A 19822-nucleotide genomic window follows, 5' to 3' on the forward strand; every position below is an offset into this window, starting at 1 on the left:
GAGAGAGAGAGAGAGGTATCAGAGTGGGCCTGGACCCGCCGCAGAGAGAGAGAGGTATCAGAGTGGGCCTGGACCCGCCGCAGAGAGAGAGAGAGAGAGAGAGAGAGGTATCAGAGTGGGCCTGGACCCGCCGCAGAGAGAGAGAGAGAGAGAGAGGTATCAGAGTGGGCCTGGACCCGCCGCAGAGAGAGAGAGAGAGAGAGAGAGAGAGGGAGGTATCAGAGTGGGCCTGGACCCGCCGCAGAGAGACAGGGAGAGAGGGAGACAGGGAAAGAGAGAGAGAGGCCCGGAGTGCACCTGGTCCCGGTGCACGGAAAGAGAGAGAGCAGGAGGGACACCCGGAGCGCAGAGAGTGAGTCTGGCGGAGCGGCCCCGGAAAGAGGGAGGGAGAGAGAGAGGGGCATCGCGGTGTGAAGAGGAAGGGACAACCTGAATCGATAGGATGGCGGAGGAGGGTGCGGTTCAGGTGTGCGTCCGCCTCAGACCCTCCAACTCTCGGTGAGTCTGATGTTATTTCAATCAAAGTACAGAGAAGAGCGGAAAGATCTCAGGAACTACAGGCTTTTACACGGGGGTTGAATGTGTGAACGGGAGGACCTGCCGCCGAACCTCCAAGGCGGCTGGTCCCACCCTGCCCTGGCGCTGCCTTGGGATCCAGCGGTGAATGGAAAAGAAAATGCCGGAAACACTCAACATTAAGTAAACATTACGTTTGCGGGTTGATGTTATAATTTGCCCGCGTGGATCGCGTTAATTGTCCATCTCCCAGTAGTCGCCTGGACTATGCGTGGTTGCTGTTTCAAGACTATTGCCGATGAGACATTGACAAGACCATGTGCAGCCTCGGCGACAGTTTTGCTGAAGGCTTGCGTTCGATCTGCCAATGCCCACTGGACAGAAACTTAGAAAATAGCAGGAGGATTCCATTCGGCCCTTCGAGCCAGCAACGCCATTCATTGTGATCATATCTGATCATCCACAATCGGTAACCTTTGTCTGCCTTCTCCCCATATCCCTTCATCCACTAGCCCCAAGAGTTCCATCCAACTCTCGTTTAAATTCATCCAGTAAATTGGCCTCCACTGCCTTCTGTGGCAGAGAATTCCATAAATTCACAACTCTGGGTGAAACAGTTTTTTTCTCATCTCAGTTTTAAATGGCCTCGTCTTTATTCTCAGACTGTGGCCCCTGGTTCTGGACTCCCCCAACATTGGGAGCATTTTTCCTGCATCCAGCTTGTCCTGGCCTTTTATAATTTTATATGTTTCTATAAGATCCCCTCACATCCTAAATTCCAGTGAATACAAGCCCCGTCTTTCTAATCTTTTCTCATCCCACCGTCCTGGGGATTAACCTCGTGAACCGACGCTGCACTGCCTCAATAACAAGGGTGTCCTTCCTCAAATTAGGAGACCAAAACTGCACACAATACTCCAGATGTGGTCTCACCAGGGCCCCGTACAACTGCAGAAGGACCTCTGTACTCCTATACTCAAATTCTCTTGTAATGAAGGCCAACATGCCATTAGCTTTCTTCACTGCCTGCTGTACATGCATGTTTACTTTCAGTGACTGGTGTACATGGACACCCAGGTCTCGTTGCACTTCCCTTTTTCCCAATCTGACAATCAATAATCTGCCTCCTTGATCTTGCTGCCAAAGTGGATAACCACACATTTATCTGGCTCCTTTCTTGAAAAGTGGGCTAACATTTGCTACCCTCCAATCCACAGGAACTGATCCTGAATCTATAGAACATTGGAAAATGATCATCAATGCTGATTTCTCGAGCCACCTCCTTGGGTACCTTTGGATGCAGACCATCAGGCTCTGGGGATTTACCAGCCTTCAGTCCCATCAGTATACCCAATACTATTTAGACAATAGGTGCAGGAGTGAATTCCACAGATTTATAACTCTGACTGAAAAAGTTTTTCCTCATCTCCGTTCTAAATGGTCTACCACTCATTCTTAAACTGTGGCCCCTGGTTCTGGACTCCCCCAACATTGGGAACATGTTTCCTGCCTCTAACGTGTCCAACCCCTTAATAATCTTATATGTTTCAATACGATTTCTCACCTAATGCAAATTTATTTCAGTTCCTCTGTCTCCCCAGATCATCTGTCCTCTAGTACATCTGGGAGATTGTTTGTGTCTTCCTTAGTGAAGACAGAACCGAAGTATCTGTTGAACTCTTCTGCCATTTCCTTGTTCCCTGTAATAATTTCATCTGTTTCTGCCTTCAAGGGACCCACATTTGTGTTTACTCACCTTTTTCTCTTAACATACCTAAAGAAAACTTTTCCTTCTTTATATTCATGGCGAGCTTACCTTCATACTTCATCTTTTCACCATGTATTGCCCTTGTTGTTACCTTCTGATGTCTTTTGAAAGTTTCCCAATCCTCTGGCTTCCTGCTAATCTTTGCTATGTTATACAGCTTTTATTTTAGTTTTATACTGTCCCTAACTTCCCTTGTCAGCCACGGTTGCCTCTTACTCCCCTTAGAATCTTTCTTCCTCTTTGGATCTCCCGGTTGCTTGCCAGTTTAACTCATCTTTTCATACCGACCTGTCCTGGGTCACCTCCATTACCAGAGTGAGACCACAGGCAGACTGGAGGAACAGCACCTCAAATTCCCCTTGGGCAGTTTACAAGCCAACGATACAAAGATTATACAAAATGCAAAGTGCAGGATGAACTCAGTGGGTGAAGGGACTACAGATGATGTTTTGGGTCAGGACCGTTCTGCACGAACATTGAATTCTCCAGTTCCTTTTCCTTCCACCACCACCTGTTTGCTGGTTTGGCAAACAAACCCTAAAAGAATGCTCACCCAGCCTTATGTTTGCTTGCATCATGACAACAGCACAGAACGTTCAGCCTTTTCCAAGACATTTACAAACATCATGTATTGATTTCTATATTTCCCCACATAGTATCCTCAACTTAAATTTCACTATTATTATCTTCCATACATCCAGAGCCCTGTCCTCTAGAATTCAGCATGTTGACCCCACAGAAATTATTTATTCTACTTTTCCCCGACTTTATATGCGAGTGGATCAAAAAAACACCCCTTAGTCTTACAACTTTCTTAGTAGGTCATGTGCCTTCCCCCCTCCCCCCAAAAAAACTGATCATCGCTTCCTTCCAATATTGCTGTATTCCATTATTGTCAAAATAAATACTCTTTGATAAAGAAGCTGGGGTATTTGATGTATTCCAATGTTATCTTGGAATGGTGGGCAATGTTAGTAAAGCACAATAATGCTTCGTATGATTCACACACTATGCAAATGAGTGCCCTTGTAAGATATCATTCATTGTCTTAGAACAATATTTTGTGAATGTTCATGTCTGATCTGGGTAATGGTGACACAAAGATCTGTTCAGCAAATGGCCCTTTCTGACATAAACGTTAATTTCTGAATAAATGTGTTTAGATTTAGTACCTTAGTATCTGTAAATATGGTAATTGTTGGGAGATGTAAAACGATGCATGTAAGAGACAAAATGGAAGCCCACTAGATTCAAAGATGTGATTCCAATACACTACATGTATCTCTTCACCTGAACACCAATTCAGATCTTCTCACAAACCTCTCTGTATTCATCATCAGAGAGACATTTTCACAAGGAGGATCTGTTGAAGGCTCTGAACTTCTTTGGAAAACAGACAACCAAACTATTTCCCAGATTAATGGGGGCAAATCGTTCAGTTTTGGTAAGTACCCAAGATGTTTTTGTTGCATAAGAAAATAACTGCAGATGCTGGTACAAATCGATTTATTCACAAAATGCTGGAGTAACTCAACAGGTCAGGCAGCATCTCGGGAGAGAAGGAATGGGTGACTGAAGAAGGGTCTCGACCCGAAACGTCACCCATTCCTTCTCTCCCGAGATGCTGCCTGACCTGTTGAGTTACTCCAGCATTTTGTGAATAAGGGAAGAAAGAATAACTATGTCACACCGCATAGGATATAATTTGTCATTTTGATCTAAGTTCTTTTGGTTGAAGTGTACTTGAAGAGATTCTAACATGGAGTTCCTGGAAAGAATGGCTTGGATTTTGGAGCCGACAACCTATTTCAGACTATTAATGTGCATGTGCCTAAAGCATGAAGTGGTGCTATCTTAAGGAGTGGGTGATGATGGCAGATCAAAAGTTAAGGATGCAGTACCTAAGGAGAGAAAACTGTTGACAATATCATCTAGCATGGAAGCCAGGGAGGAAATTTAGGTAGTCAGCATAAGAATAGGGTTGAGAAAGTAGATGGGCCTCATAGATTTTCCAAAGGACCTGGAGGGAGAAAGGAGAGATATTGAGTTGAGGTCAAAAGCCCAGAGTGTTATCTGGGCTGGTGGTTTAGATGAGAGAAAGGACAAGAGGCAGTTCATCTCTATGTCAAAGATTTCATGAGATCGTTACACTTCTTGGAGGAAAAGTGGAAGAGTCAGGGTAAGAGTTTTAAGAAGACAGTTTGTAGTAGAGAAAAGGCGATTGGATTACTTTTGTATTCCATGCAAATCCTGAAATTGTGCAGTTTTGGTGAAAAAGAACAGGACCAACAATGTTTAATGTGATCTAGTCAGATCTAACAATAGGAGTCCAACCGAATTATCTGCAAAAGGAGTTTAGGTCTCAATCCTTGCATAATGGCGTGGAGATGAGTCCTGAGGTGTAGCCTTGGCGAGGGAAAGCAATAGGTTTAATAAATGTTTTTGTTGCAGATCCCATAAGTTTGAAAGGTAACAATGTAATGCTTGTTTCCTAACTCGGCGATTTACTGATTAGTGAATCTAAATACAGAAGCATATAGCTTGGAGCTCAATTGTTTCTGACAAGTTTATTTTTAATAAGCATAAATCACTAACTATATGTCTTATCCATGGCTCAGTTCTGGGAATAATAAAGACATCGTCTTGGTGCAGTTGATTGATGCAGGTATTGAAATGGGTGAGGCAAATAATGTCAACATATCTGTAAAAGAAATAAAATTTTCAGGCCACTATTCAGGTCATGACAATTTTAAGTGTCACTATTTACTGATTTAGCAGCATTAATTGTCAAAGTCAGATTAGATGATGCCCATTTAATGCATCTTTTGTCATTGCCATTTTGTGAGTTAGAATTTAAATTTCCCTGGCTGATTGTGTATGGTTCAAAAGGTTTCAAAGGTCTTTTATTATCACAAGTACCAATTAAGATACAGTGGTATGCGAATTATCATACAGCCATCCGGAAAAAAAAGCAACAAGACACACAACTACATACAAGTTAACATAAACATTCACCACAGCGGATTCCACATTCCTCAATGTAATGGAAGGCAAAAAAGTCCAAACTTCTTCCTCTTTATTCTCCTGTAGTCGTGGGAGTCGAACCATCCATTGAAGCTCCCGCAGATGGCAGTCGAAGCCCCTGCCTCGGGGCGGTCGAAGCTCCTGCAGCTTGAAGTTCCCGAAGTCGGTCTCTGACCAAAGACCGCAAGCTCTGTGATGTTAAGTCCACAGGCACCTAAGGTTGGAGCTCCGGGGTCGATCCCTGACAAAGGGATTGCGGGCTCCGTGATGTTAAATCCGCAGGCAACTGTGGTGGAGCTCTCAAAAGTCGGTCTCCAGTAAAGGCCGGCAACTCCTCGATGTTAGGCTGCAGTGCAGACGGAGATACGATAGGGAAAAAAAATTGGATCGAGGTAAGAGATTAGAAAAAGTTTCCCCCACATAAAACAAACTAAAGAACACTAAAAATATACATTTAACACATGCAAACAAACAACAAAAGAAGGAAGAGACAGACTATTGGCAAGGCACTCACTGCTGGCACCACCCAGTGACTGACTTGTTATAGAATGAGAAAATGTTGCTCTTGGGTAGTTAACTTTTTATTCTGTGCTGGACAAATGTTTTCCAGACCGAGTATACCATGCAAATGAAACAACGCAAACAATTTATGGTGACATTGCACATTCGATTGTGTGTTCTATAACTGAAGGGTATAATGGTGAGTATATTTCACCCTCTAATTTTAAATTTCTGATGGAAGAAAGCTGGTGATGGAGTACTTTGTTAGGTTTGTTATGATGCACATCAACTCAAGAGTCGAAAGTGTTTTATTGTCATGTGTCCCAAAATGGAAAATAAAATTCTAATTTACAGCAGCACAACAAGGCACTGAAGCCAGGCTACTCTTTGCATGCTGATCCCAAAGTGGGTCTGCTATCGTATATTCCAATCGCTCTGCTCTGTTAAATCTTTATTTCAACAGCAGCCTGCACGAAATATAATATCCTTTATCCTGCATCTGCACACTGTGGTCAGCTTGATTGTAGTCTTTTTTGTTGACAGAGCAAAACCTTTTGCTGTACCTTGGTACACTTGACAATAATAAACTACTATACCAAGTGGACCCGTTGGGTCCAAACCTCTCCTGCATTGGTGCAGCGGCCTCTCCTCCCCATCACCCCTCCGTCCCTCCCTTCTCCCCCACCCATCCCCTCTTCCCCCCCGGATGGATGTTGGGAAGAGCTGCTCCTGAACCTGGGTGTTCAGGAGCAGGTCAGGCAGGATAGGGTTAGGGATAGTGTTAATGTACGGGGATCACTGGGCGGCACGGACTTGGAGGGCCGAAAAGGCCTGTTTCCGGCTGTATGTATATGATATATGATATGATAACAAGGGGCCACAGTTTAAGAATAAGGGGTAGGCCATTTAGAACGGAGATGAGGAAGAACTTTTTCAGTCAGAGAGTGGTGAAGGTGTGGAATTCTCTGCCTCAGAAGGCAGTGGAAGCCAGTTCGTTGGATGCTTTCAAGAGAGAGCTGGATAGAGCTCTTAAGGATAGCGGAGTGAGGGGGTATGGGGAGAAGGCAGGAACGGGGTACTGATTGAGAGTGATCAGCCATGATCGCATTGAATGGCGGTGCTGGCTCGAAGGGCTGAATGGCCTACTCCTGCACCTATTGTCTATTATCTATTGTCTATTGTTACTTTTTCCCGATGACAGGAGTAAAATGAGAAATGTCAGCATGGTGTGGGTGATGTTGCTGGCTGCCTTTTTGAGGCAGCGACTTCTGTAGATCCGTTTGATGGTGTGGAAGTCAGTACCTGTGATAGACTGGGCAGCGTGCACCACTTTTTACAATCTTCTTTGTTTCTTCCTTTGTAAGAACCTGGACCAACTACGACTTGCATACCGTCACATTAGATCAACAGGGATGCAATGACACTGGCTCGCCACTCTGCACTGAGCCACTTGGTCAATAAAAACACATGTGTCTGGCTGTAGAATATTGAGGAGATTTGGTATGTTAACAAATACTCTCTTGAACCTTGACAGATGTACTGCAGAGAGCATATTGACTGGCTGCATCACTGCCTGTTTCGGCAGCTTGCACATGAACGAAGGAGTTTACCAAAAGTGGTTGACAATGCCCGGTCTATCATGCGTGCTGACTTCCCCATCATCGGTCTGAAGAAGGGTCACGACCCGAAATGTCACCCATTCCCTCTCTCCTAGATGCTCCCTGACCTGCTGAGTTACTCCAGCATTTTGTGATATCCCCATCATCGAAGTATTCTATAGGATGCACTGCCTCAAAGAGGCAGCTCGCATCATCAAGGACTCACACCACCATGGTCTCATTTCACTACTGCCTTCGGGAAGAAGGCATAGGGAGTCTGAAAAGTACAAACTCTTGGTTCAGGAATAGCTTCTTCTGAACAACAGGTTATTGAACACTATAAACACCAACTAAACTTTGAACTACGAATGTCTTGGTTGCACTTGTGTTTTTACTTTGTTTGGCACTAATCTTTTTTTTAATTCGTTGAACTTTATGTTTGTTTTTAATTTTGTAATCTATTGAGTACTGTATTTACAGGCCAGCTGTGCTGCTGCAAGTAAGAATTTAATTGTTCTGTTTTGGTAACAATGAGAATTGAACGTTCATTACTCTTCAGCTGTCAGCTTTTGACTTTTCTCCTTCATGGACATAATTTTACGAATAGTTTTAAGCCCAAGTTATAATCACATACATTTTTGGATAAGATGCCTTAAAATTTGACGGGTTGTGACAGCTCAAATCCTCAGTGTGCTGGGGTAGGATTTTATTAATACATTTGATGCAATCCTGTATTTTATAGACCAAATTTCTATTTGAAATGATTTTATCGATTTCTTGAAATATTTACTGTTTAAATATCAAATTGAATTAACCTTGCCATGAAAAGAACACCATAGATGTTCAACATGGGCAGAATACAGCCACCTCTGGCATGATTTTTAATATAGTTTTTTTTTAAATTTCACCATTTCGCCGGATTCACCTTTGAAGGGATTTTAATTTGATGAATCCTTCAAGAGAGGGAAAACTGGTAATATTTTAACTGAGACTGGAATGGATTAAGATGCAAAATGGCAATAATGGAGGAGGATGGGTTTGGTATTAAGTCTATATATTTTTGTTTATTAGGCACTATTTTTGCATATGGACAGACGTCTTCTGGAAAGACTTATACGATGATGGGAAATGAAAATGCTCCTGGTCTTATTCCTTTGGCCATCTGTAATTTATTCAATGTTATTAACGATGTAAGCAACACTTAAGTGTTTTTACAAGATTACTGCTGGAAAAATTTTGTGCTTTGGAAATGTGACAATTTTTAGTGCTGAAGCTGGCTCTTCCAGTTGTGATGAATCATCTTTCTTGCAATGTCAGCATATCCACAGTTCTCCAGTAAGACATTCATTATTTTAAATATGCATTTGTGTAATTTCCATCGGGACCTTTCATTGATGGGTTAAGCACCCCTCTCAACCCTTCCGAATTTGGCGGAAAGTTTCCGCTTTCTTTTTTCATTTCCGCCATTCCGATTTCGCCTCACATTTTTCCGCAAAACAGTCGGTGATTGCAATTTGTCAGCTCGGCCGCTAGGGGGTTCCGTGAGAAATCTCCTGGAAGTTTCCCCGAAAATGTGGCAACTAGGTTGGGCAAGGCAGCCAAACTCGACCTCATCGGGACTAGCGTGGTTTGGGTGGGTTGAATTTGCAACCTGCGGCCGGGGCTCTGGAACTCCAGCCCAGCTGGAGCCAGCACATCTATCCCCATAGCTGACTTCCTTGGCCGGCTCGATAAACCAGCAAAGCTCTCGAACCAAGAGTGCCTGAAAATCGGTGGTGGAACTATAATAAGTAAATATTAAATTTAAGTGCAAGATTATATAACTATATTAATTAATTAAGACGGGGTTAAAACATAAAACACAGCAGAAAAGCCAATTACCATCTTTTTGGGCTGATTATCAATTAATGTGCGAATTTGCTTCAACAAATACTTCCGTATGCTTAGTCGAGTCACATATATATCAACTCTTTCTTCATAACTTAATCATACATTTTATGACCATTGTTCTTTTATTCAATACCTAGAGAATTGGGATGTGTAAGGAAAAAGCAAAATAGAAAAAAACAAAACAAATTTTTCTTTGTGTTGCAAAAAGTATTTCTGTTTACATAACCTTTCTATAAATAGCAGAATATATTCACGAGAGGCCTGACATTGTACATGTAGTCCAAGAACTACAGACTGTTGGAAATAATAGTCGTTTTTCACACATGAGTGTAGTGCAAAGCGTGTGTGCATTTGACATGCGTACTTTTTTTTGCTGAAAAGTTGCATTACGCACCATATGAATTTTGGACATCAAAATTATGAATTTGTAAAATCAAATGTTGGGAGGTCATGTACTTTTGTAACAGGTTTGCATGAATATCCTCTAATTCCCAAATATTTAGATTTCATCCTCTTGTTTCTTGACCAACTAACAGAAATATTTTGAATTAATTTTTAATAAAAGTTCTGTGCAGAGACTGGCTGTCATTTCTGTATGATATTGACAGCAATTTGAAAGGTGGCAAGGATAGAAAATCAAAGCTCTGAATGCCCAGGTTAGCTCTGATCCGTGGACTTAACTTACAGATATCATCTTATGAAAGACAAAAATAATTGGCTGAAATACTCTTTTGAATATCCTAGGAATATTTGTACTCATTTGTTTCATAAATGCCAATGTTCTTGTTTTTTTACTTTGCTTCACTTACATGTCTCATCACAGCTTTTTGTGATGATCGGTGTTGCTGATTGTTTCTTTTTCAGATGCAAAATAGAGAATTTCTGTTGCGTGTTTCTTACATGGAAATTTACAATGAATCCGTATCAGATTTACTTAATGATTCAAAACGAAGACCTCTGGAAGTTAGGGAAGATATGGAGGCAAGTATATCTAATTATGCTTTTAAATGGTGCTTCTAAATGCACTGACATTCACTTTCATTTTTGTGTCAGTAAACTATTAATTTTCTATTAATTCTTTGCTAATTTGAAATTTCATCCTCGTATGTTGTAAACTTTTTCATAAGCATATGGTCATTTTCAAAAAGCAAAACCTTACGCAAACATTTCCTCATTTCAATCAGAGACCCGAGAAGCACAAGTGCTCTATGTGACTGGTTTAAGAATTTTATAATCTTGACATTAAAGACCAATATCCTGACATGGAAATGGTATTGAATCTCATTCTTTTGTCAACTCGTACATGCTCTTTTTTTCAGAGAATGATTTATGTCGCTGATCTGATTGAAGAAGTAGCTGTAACTTACGAGGATGTAATAAAATGGGTCAAGAAAGGAGAAAGTAAGATGAAAGTTGTAATTTTTTGCATGGATAAATTTCAATGGTATAGTGTGCTGGCACAAGTTAGTCGTACTTTCACTTAACTTGCACATTTAACCTCGCTTCAAGATGTAAGCTCGTAATTCTGGCTTATTATTTCAATGCAACACCAAGGGAATGGTGTAATACTGCCCTCTAGATAAGAGGTCAATTTCTCCTCTATGCATCCATCCAGGCAAATATCAAGGATCTCATCATGCTATTCAAAAAATAATAATTTATGGTTACTACTCCCTTTAATTAACGCCGCCAAGATGCATGTTAACTGATGGTTCAATATTCTGTCTATGCAAAATCCCGAAGATGTGATAACATTGCTTGAGTAACATTGGCTTTACTTTCATCAGCTACAAGAGAGATATGCATTTTCAGATGTTCTTTGTTGGATAAATATTGTCCTGCAAGTAGGGGCTCCCTGCTCTTCAAATAATGCCATTGATTTTTTTTTCCATACCAAACAAAAAAGACCCTTCTGCCTAACTCGTCCATGCCGGACAAGATGTCCATTTATTCAAGTCCAATTTGCCAATGTTTGTCCCATATCCATTTAAACCGTCCCTATTTGTATATCTGTCCAAATATCTTATTTCATATGTGTATGGCTGTCTGTGTGGAAGAAGTTGCTTCTTGAGTTCCAATTAAATCTTTCTCCTCCCCTTAAACCTATGTCCTTCTTATCCTAGATTCCCCAATACTGCAACAAAAAACAACTGCATTCACCCCACCCTATCTATGTCTCTTGTGATTTTATATACCACTATAAGGTCACTTGGTCCCCTGTACTCCAAGGATTAAAGTTCTAGCCTGCCTAACCTCTCCTTATAGATCAGGCCCTTGGATTCTGGCAACATCCTCTTATCCTTTTCTGCACTTTTTCCCGCTTCATGATGTGACCAAGACTAAATATAATTTTCCAAGTGTGGCCTTACCATCATCTTGTACAACTGCAATATAACATCCCAATTTATATACTCATTACCCTTACTAATAATGAGTGTTAAAAGCCTCCATCACCATCCTGGCCACCTGTGGTACCACTTTCATGGAACTGTACTTGTGTTCCAATGTCCCCAATATTCACTGAGAGAATCTTTCTCTGGTTTAAAAATACTTCCCTGAATTAATCGGGGAATTCCATTTGCCATTCCTCAATCAATTTGTGCAGCTGATCAAAAGTTCTGGATAATCCTCTTCACTGTCAATGATATCACCATTTTAGTGTCATGATCTCCCAAGCACAATGCCGTGCTGACCATCTCTAAACAATCCCAGTCTTTCCAAATGCATGTATATCTTACCCCTCAGAATTCCTTTCAGAAACTTATCTACCACTAAAGTCAGGCTTACTGATATATGACTCACAGGATTTTCTTTATAGCTTTTCTTAAATAGGGAGCAGACGATATATCAATTTAATGTTTAATTGGAAGAATTAAGCACTCTTGCTGAAGCTTGCATATGCTTCCTTTTTTTTTCTTGACCAAGTTTATAAACACTCTGGTCAACCAGGGTTCCTTACCTTGCGATCCTTATCCTACTTCCTTACTGGAACATGTCCGTCCTGAACTCTGACCAGTTGATCTTAATTGACTCCATGTCTGAATTTACCCTGCTCCCAATTTACTCTCCCTAGCTCCTGGCTAAAGTTGTACTCTACCTTGCCTCCAATTTAGTACCTTTTACCAAGATCCAGACGTCCTTATTCATAACTTTATTATGAACTTGCAGGCTTGCCTGCAGTCCGTCTGTCTTTTGTGTTTTTTGTTGTTTTTGTCTGAATTGTAGTTTTAATATGGTGTAGTTTTTGTATGTTATGTGGGGGGGAGGGGGTGGGAGGGAACGGGAACTGTAAAATTCTCTCTCCCGAACGGAGACGCGACCTTTGTTTCTGTGTCGTGTCTCCGTTCCCGTTGCGGCCTACCACCGGCCATGCACCTGGGACCACCTGGGGCTCTGGTTCGCAGAGCCCACGGCCCGGACTCACCACCTGCGGCGCCGGCTGCCTGCGGATGCTGCGGGAGCGGCTGCGACGAGGCTCCGGCGCGGGCCGCGTGGATGTCGGAAGCCCGCAGGCCCCTGGGTGGGGGCCGACATCGGGAGCTCCGGCAGCGGCAGAGGCAGCGTCTTTGCCCGCCCTGAATCGCGGGGCTTGGGTCGGCCCGCCACGGACCTTTCACCGTCCGGCGCGGCCTGGAATAGACCGTGGACCTTTCACCGACCGCCCCGACGTGGCAACTCCAACAGCCTGACCGCGGGAGAAGACGGCAGGGAAGAGAAAAAGACATTTTTGGCCTTCCATCACAGTGAGGAGGGACTGGAGGAGACTCACTGTGATGGATGTTTCTTTTTGTTTGGTGTTAGTTGTGATTGTATGTGTTATTGCATTTTTATTGATTATTCTTATCGGTCTTATTGTTTAACTGCGGGTAATGTTTCATTTCACTACACATTTATGTGTATGTGACAAATAAACGACTATTGACTATTGACTATTGAACTATCATTGTACCCAAGGATCTCATCAGACACCTGGCCAAGCTTGTTTCCCAATACAAGGTCCCTCCTCGAATTGACTATCCATTTACTGTTTCATGAAACATGCTTGAAGACACCTAACATATTATGCTCTTTCTCAATCTTTTGCACATGAAGTTCCAGTCAGTATTGGGGAAGTTAAAGTCACCTCCTACCTCATAATTCTGTCTACATATCTATTCCTCAATCTCCTGCTGACTATTGGGGCCTGACGGATAATTTCATGAGATAGATTGTACTATTTTTGTAGCTCAACTTGTATTGCTTCAGTAGATGGACCTTTCTGCCTGCACTCCTGAGTGCTGCTGTGATATTCTCCCTGATTTGCAATGCAACTCCTCTACCTCTCTTCTAACTCTTTTACCTCCTCTTCTATCACTTATGAAACCCTGGAATGTTAACTAGTCTTGTCACTCTCAGAACCAAGTCTCTATAATGGCCACAGCATCATATCTCCATGCATTGATCCAGGCTCTAGCTTCATCCACTTTACCCATGCTACTACTTGCATCAAAATAAACACACTTCAGCCTATCCATTTCACTGTTCAGTAATCTCTTCCTGCCTCTTGAGATTTACTGGTCATAACCCATACCTTCCCTTCAGATCTCCCATTTGTTGACTTGCTCTTGTTCCCAACCCTTGCCATTCTAGTTTAATCCCTCCTGATTAGCACTAGTAAACCTTGCAAGGATGTTGCTTCCCTTCCAGTTCAGGTGCAACACATCCATGTTCTGGAATTAGTGACCTGTGACCCATACATCAGAAGCTTTCCGTCCTGCACCAGCTTCAAAGTCACGTATTCAAATGGACTATCCTGTCTACTTGCCCCCACTGGCACGCAGCATGGGTAATAATCCTGCAATCGCAATCCTGGAAGTCTTGTCCTATAACGTACCAACTAACTCCCTAAATTATTTTTGTAGAACTTCATTTCCCTTCAAACATATGTCATTGGAAGCAATATGGATCACGACTTCTGGTTGTTCGTTCTCCAATACATCATTGACATTGGCACCAGGCATGCAAAAGACCATCGTGGAGATTGGCTTGCAGCCACAGAAATGCCTCGCTGTATGGCTCATTATCAAGTCCCCAATCATTGTGGCTAGCCTAGATTGAGCCCTACCCCAAGATGTGGTACCACTGTCGTGGCTGCTGTTATTATTTGCTCCTGAGACGCCATTGCCTCTAAATGGTATACTTGCTTTAGAGGGAGATGGTCACAAGAGTATTCTGCACTGCCTGCCTGCCTCTCGTGGCAATCACTTTTCTATTTTGTTCCAGCTACCTGAAACTAGTATATAACTCCCTCTGCCGTGTATACTCAGTCTGTCCAACTGCTGCTCCAACTAATCCAGTCTGAGAGGAGCTGCATTTGACATACCTCCTACAACCTTGACTTTTCCCTGATTTCCCTCATCTGACAGGAGAAGCATATCACCTCTCTGACTTCCATAACTGCCCCCTAATATACACACTTAAAATTAAATATACAGAACTTTGGAGAAGTAAACCTTAGACACCTATCTTGACGTTCCCTCTTTACCAAAGTCTGGTATTCATCTAAGCCCAAACTTTTACCAACATGTGGTCCTTCATCCTCAAAACAGCCCCATTGAAAATGGCCTCTGGAATAGGTCTTCATTTTAATTGCGTCTCAGACTGTTGGTTCAGAAAAAAACTAGTAATGGTTAGCTGCAATAATTTGTTTTATCATTCTATGACAGTGGCAATCCTTCATGTTGTTACAATATTTTTATCTCTGCAGAAAACAGGCATTATGGAGAAACGAAAATGAATGAACGGAGTAGCCGATCACATACAATTTTTAGAGTGGTAAGATACAGCTGTCCAGATCCGAAATGTATTATGTTTCAGTTATGCCGAAGAATGTGCATTAGAACATAGAACAGTGAAGCATAGGAAGAGGCCCTTCGGCCCACAATGTCTGTGCAGAACATGATGCCAAGATCAATCCTTATCTGGCAAAAGTCTCTTAAATGCCACTGTTATGTCCGTCTCCACCACCAGCCTTAAAAGAGAGTTCCAGACACTCGTCACACTCTAACAAAACAACAAACAAAATCTTGCCCTGCCCATCTCCTTTAAACTTTGCACTTCTCACCTTAAAGCCTTCTAGTATTTGATATTCCCATGCTGGGAAGTAGGTTCTGACTGTCTGACCTGTCAATGCCTCTCATAATTTTACATACTTCTATTGCATCTCCCCTCAGCCTCCAGTGTTCCAGTGAAAACAACCCACATCTGTCCATTCTCCCTCTAGCTAATGCTCTCTGATTGAGGCATCATTCTGGTAAATCTCTGCATTCTTTCCAAATTTTCCACGTTCTACCGGTAATGGGGCGACTAGAACTGCACACAATGCTCCAAATACGGCCTAACCAAAGTTTAGGTTAGAGATGCAGCGCGGAAACAGGCCCTTCACCCAGCGAACCCCGCACATTAACACTATCCTACCCACATTAGGGACAACCTGTACGTCTTTGGAATGTGGGTGGAAAAAGAAAATCTTGGAGGAAGCCCACGCAGGTCACAATAGACAATAGACAATAGGTGCAGGAGTAGGCCATTCGGCCCTTCGAGCCAGCACCACCATTCAATGTGATCATGGCTGATCATTCTCAATCAGTACCCCGTTCCTGCCTTCTCCCCATACCCCCTGACTCCGCTATTATTCCCCACGATGACAGAATGAATCAGAACAAAGAGCAAACGGAAGTCATCTAATTCTGAAGCATATTTGTCAAGGTATATCTCAACAGCAGCATGACCGATTACAATGCATTAATACACACAAAGTGCTGGAGTAACTCAATGGGTCAGGCAACATCTCTGGTGAAAAAGGATAGGTTGCAAGTCGGGATCTTTCTTCAGACTGAAAGTAGGTGGGGAGGGGGGGGAAGAGCTGGAGGCGAGAAAATACAAATGAGGACAAATGAGGCATGGCAACAGATAACTGAAGGCAGGGTGGTGACCTGACAGGTGAATTGTTGGCTGCAGAAGGTGTGACCTCAAAAGGTATACAACGTGGTGAACTGTAGAACTAGTTATACAACTAGGGTGGAGGAAGGGGGCAAGGGTGGAGACGAGGGAAGTGTTAGTAGAAGTTTTGTAAAATTAGAGAATTCAACGTTCATACCACTGGGTTGTAAGTTACCCAGGCAAAATATGAGTTGTTGTTCCCATTTGCGTGTGGCCTCACTCTGGCCACGAAGGAGGCCCAAGACAGAAAGGTTGGTAAGGAAATGGAAGGGGAGTTGAAAGGGTTATTTCAGTGCATTGAGGTAGACAACACACATGTTCTACTTTTACTGTGTTCCACATCAATAATAATCTCCATCCTCTATAATCATATGAAATAAAATATTAAAAAGGCATATAACTATTATGCATAGGTAGTTCACAGGAATAATGTATCTCAAGATATCTTGCACAAAAGACAAGGAACATGAATAAGACATCTAGATAATAAAACTCGTTTGTTCCTGAACTGCTGCCAAAATGGTACATGATAGCGCGACAATTTTAGGCCCAACTTACTCATCGTCGTCCCTTTGGTGCTAATGGAAGAAGTTTCATTGAAATCGGTTATATTTTTAAAGTTATTCACATTTTAAAGTTTAAATCTATCTTCCAGGGAAGGAGGGGAGAGGGAGGGAGGGAGGGAGTGGGGTGGAGGGAGGGAGGGAGTGGGGTGGAGGGAGGGAGTGGGGTGGAGGGAGGGAGGGGGGGGATGGAGGGAGGGTAAGGGAGTGTGAGGGGGATGTAGTGGGGGGGAGGGGAAGGGAGAGAGGGGAGGGGGAGGAAGAAGAACGTACAAACTCCGTACAGACAACACCTGTAGTCCGGATTGAACCCAGGTCTACTGGTTCTGTAAGGCCGCAACTCTACTGCTGCGTCACTGGGACCGCACCGAGTTCTATAAAACTTCATGATGGCCAATGAAATCTTTTTGCATGTAATCTTCATTCAAAAGTGAATTCTACACTGCAAGCCTCAATTATTTTAAAATTCGATAATATATTTACACATCAATAGCTCTATGATGGGCATGATAGTTTTTGCTTCAGGTAAAATAAATGAGTGAGATCCACCTTGTAATTAAATACTGCCGAGGAATTCTTTTTATGTCCAGCTGAGAGGGGAAATGTGACCACGTTATAACATTCTGTAAGCGAGAGCATTTCTATTGCCTGGTAGGACAAGGGCATTAAGAGAACATAATTACTTCGAGCTTGACATCCAGAACTTGGAGAGAGAGTGTCATTTCTTAGAGTCAAAAGTTTGAAGCCCCCTTTGCACAGTATCTGGTGAAATGTGACGGGTTATTTGTTTCTTCCCTGGCTTTGCTAATTAGACCAAATTGGAAATTGCATACCCTTGCACAAGTGAGACGTGTTGCCTCATAGTGTGAGTGGGTATCTAGTTTGTAAGCTGGTGCACTCCTTTTGCCATTTATACTGGTATTCTTTGTGTTCCTGATACAAGTCCTTGAGTTTCACGACTTTCCAGAATGCTGCCATACTGTATTTTCTCATTGCTCCTTGGGAGATTTTGTTCTTGCTCCAAAAATTGATCTGAATCCCACTTATTCCTCCAACATACAGTCTTAATTTCAAAATGTCTTTTGAACAAATTGGCAGAATTTGATATTGATGCACAGGATTATCTGGTACTTGGGGCCTCAAATAAGGATATACTGGCATCCAGTCTTAAAAATAAGAGGGGCACTTGTCTTCAGTAATAAAGAGCCCTCTTTTTTTCCCTGAAGGGCAAAAGAACAATAAAATTAAATAATACTAAAGTGAGAAGGGCACTTTGTCTTTCGTAACATGGGGCCTTTTTATGAGGAACTGGAAAAACAATACAATAAAATAATACTGAAGTGAATTACTTGAATGCAGGACATCTGAAGCAACTAAGGCCTTGAAAATGCCTTTAACTGACAACATCTGTGGAGAGAGATGATATACCTTTCTGTTTCATATTTGTCTGATTTAAAGACCCAAATGGTTCAATTTTTAGATGTTAGTGCTTTAATTTCCATTAAAATTGTTTATTTAAACTAAATGAAATATGGAATGTACAAAGGTCTGTAGATAACCATCATAACTTATTTCTGGCATATTGGGAAATGTACTTCAGCTTGCTTTGTTGGGAATTGAAAGTGAGGATAATGTGATGTCTTTGAATGGAATAAGTAATGGTCATTGATGCACTAATTTAGAAAATTGTTTCATTTCTCTGTCTACTGTGAAGAGAACAACAATTTCTGTTACTGATAATCCCAGTTGTTGCTAAGCCACGCATGTGTACCAATACTATGAATGGTTTACATTAATTAGTATGGTTTTACTTTAAATAGTAGAATTTTAATGCTTGATTTTGAAATGGGTTTTTAATCAATGATTTGGCTATTTTGCTGTGCTTTGTAGAATTGACCATTCCATATTTTTATAGAAGTGTCTGGAACCTTTTTTGTTTTTGCTTGTTAATTTTGAGTCATTCATTTTGAAGATCTCTGATTTAATGAACCTTTTTCATTTCAGATTGTGGAAAGCAGGCATAAAAACAATGAAGCAGTTATGGTTGCCCATCTGGTGAGATTTGGAACATTTTCTGAAGTTAATGGGGTCCCCATCTTACTCGGTTAACTTTTATATTGTGTTTAATCAGAAATATGATATTTCTGGCTGTGGCTGGTGTTCAGCCTTTTACCCCATTTCACATGAAGTCCCGCAGTAGCAGCTGAAATGTGGGATTGTTGAGATTTTGCTCCATTACTTTCCAATCTTAAACAAAGCTTGATTTCTTCCAAGATGGGAATTTCTGAGTTGCATTTTTTAAATTATTTGTAAATGATTTGTGCATTGCTGGTGAACTTTATTTCAATTTTTTTATTTCCATTCATTAATCTTTGAAGATAGAGGAATGTAATATAATGTCTCTGAATGTCAGATGAAGGTGAGAATATTGTTGAATGCTGGTCTACTGTTATTGCAAGAATGCTTTTTGGGGGTTTGCCCATTAGATAGACTAGATTTGAATTATTGAACTGGAAATTTAATCAGAATGTATAACTTCAATTAATCATATAGGCGAATAAGTTTCCTTTTACTGTTGTCACAAACTGCAGCTTAAATTAGTTAAATAGGAAACTCTTTGTTTTGTAGAATTTGGTCGATCTGGCAGGCAGTGAACGGGCCAGTCAAACAGGAGCAGAAGGTACTTAAACTTTTAGTTAAATGTTGAAGAATTCATCTCCATCCTATTCTTTTTATTCTTCATATTGTCAAACATTTTATAATGTTTAACTTTCTTTTAGTCTCCATGCCCCTAGCTATAAAAGTCCTATTTATATGCCTAAAGTCTAATCTGTTAAATCAGTTTAAATTATATTTGAAAATATTGCTCTTCAAATTATATGAGCAACCCTTTATTTAAAAACATATTCATAACCTTGTGGTTGGTATAAAGTGTTAATATATCAATACATCTGTGTCCTAGAATTATCTTGCAAGTCTCT

At 41.6% G+C, this 19822-nt stretch overlaps 1 protein-coding gene across 1 annotated transcript in view; it reads left to right on the top strand.

Moving 5' to 3' along the window:
• Positions 1–201: 201 nt before the first annotated feature.
• Positions 202–19822, top strand: part of cenpe (centromere protein E) — an 89275-nt gene continuing 69654 nt past the window's right edge. The window contains exons 1-9 of the mRNA XM_078395958.1: positions 202–498; positions 3625–3728; positions 5919–6008; positions 8479–8597; positions 10162–10278; positions 10617–10698; positions 15044–15111; positions 18846–18896; positions 19470–19521. Coding sequence (XP_078252084.1) covers positions 443–498; positions 3625–3728; positions 5919–6008; positions 8479–8597; positions 10162–10278; positions 10617–10698; positions 15044–15111; positions 18846–18896; positions 19470–19521 — 739 coding nt within the window. The 5' untranslated portion in view covers positions 202–442. The remainder of the gene's footprint in view (positions 499–3624; positions 3729–5918; positions 6009–8478; positions 8598–10161; positions 10279–10616; positions 10699–15043; positions 15112–18845; positions 18897–19469; positions 19522–19822) is intronic.

Source organism: Rhinoraja longicauda, chromosome 3, assembly GCF_053455715.1.
Source record: "Rhinoraja longicauda isolate Sanriku21f chromosome 3, sRhiLon1.1, whole genome shotgun sequence".
NCBI lineage: Eukaryota > Metazoa > Chordata > Chondrichthyes > Rajiformes > Arhynchobatidae > Rhinoraja > Rhinoraja longicauda.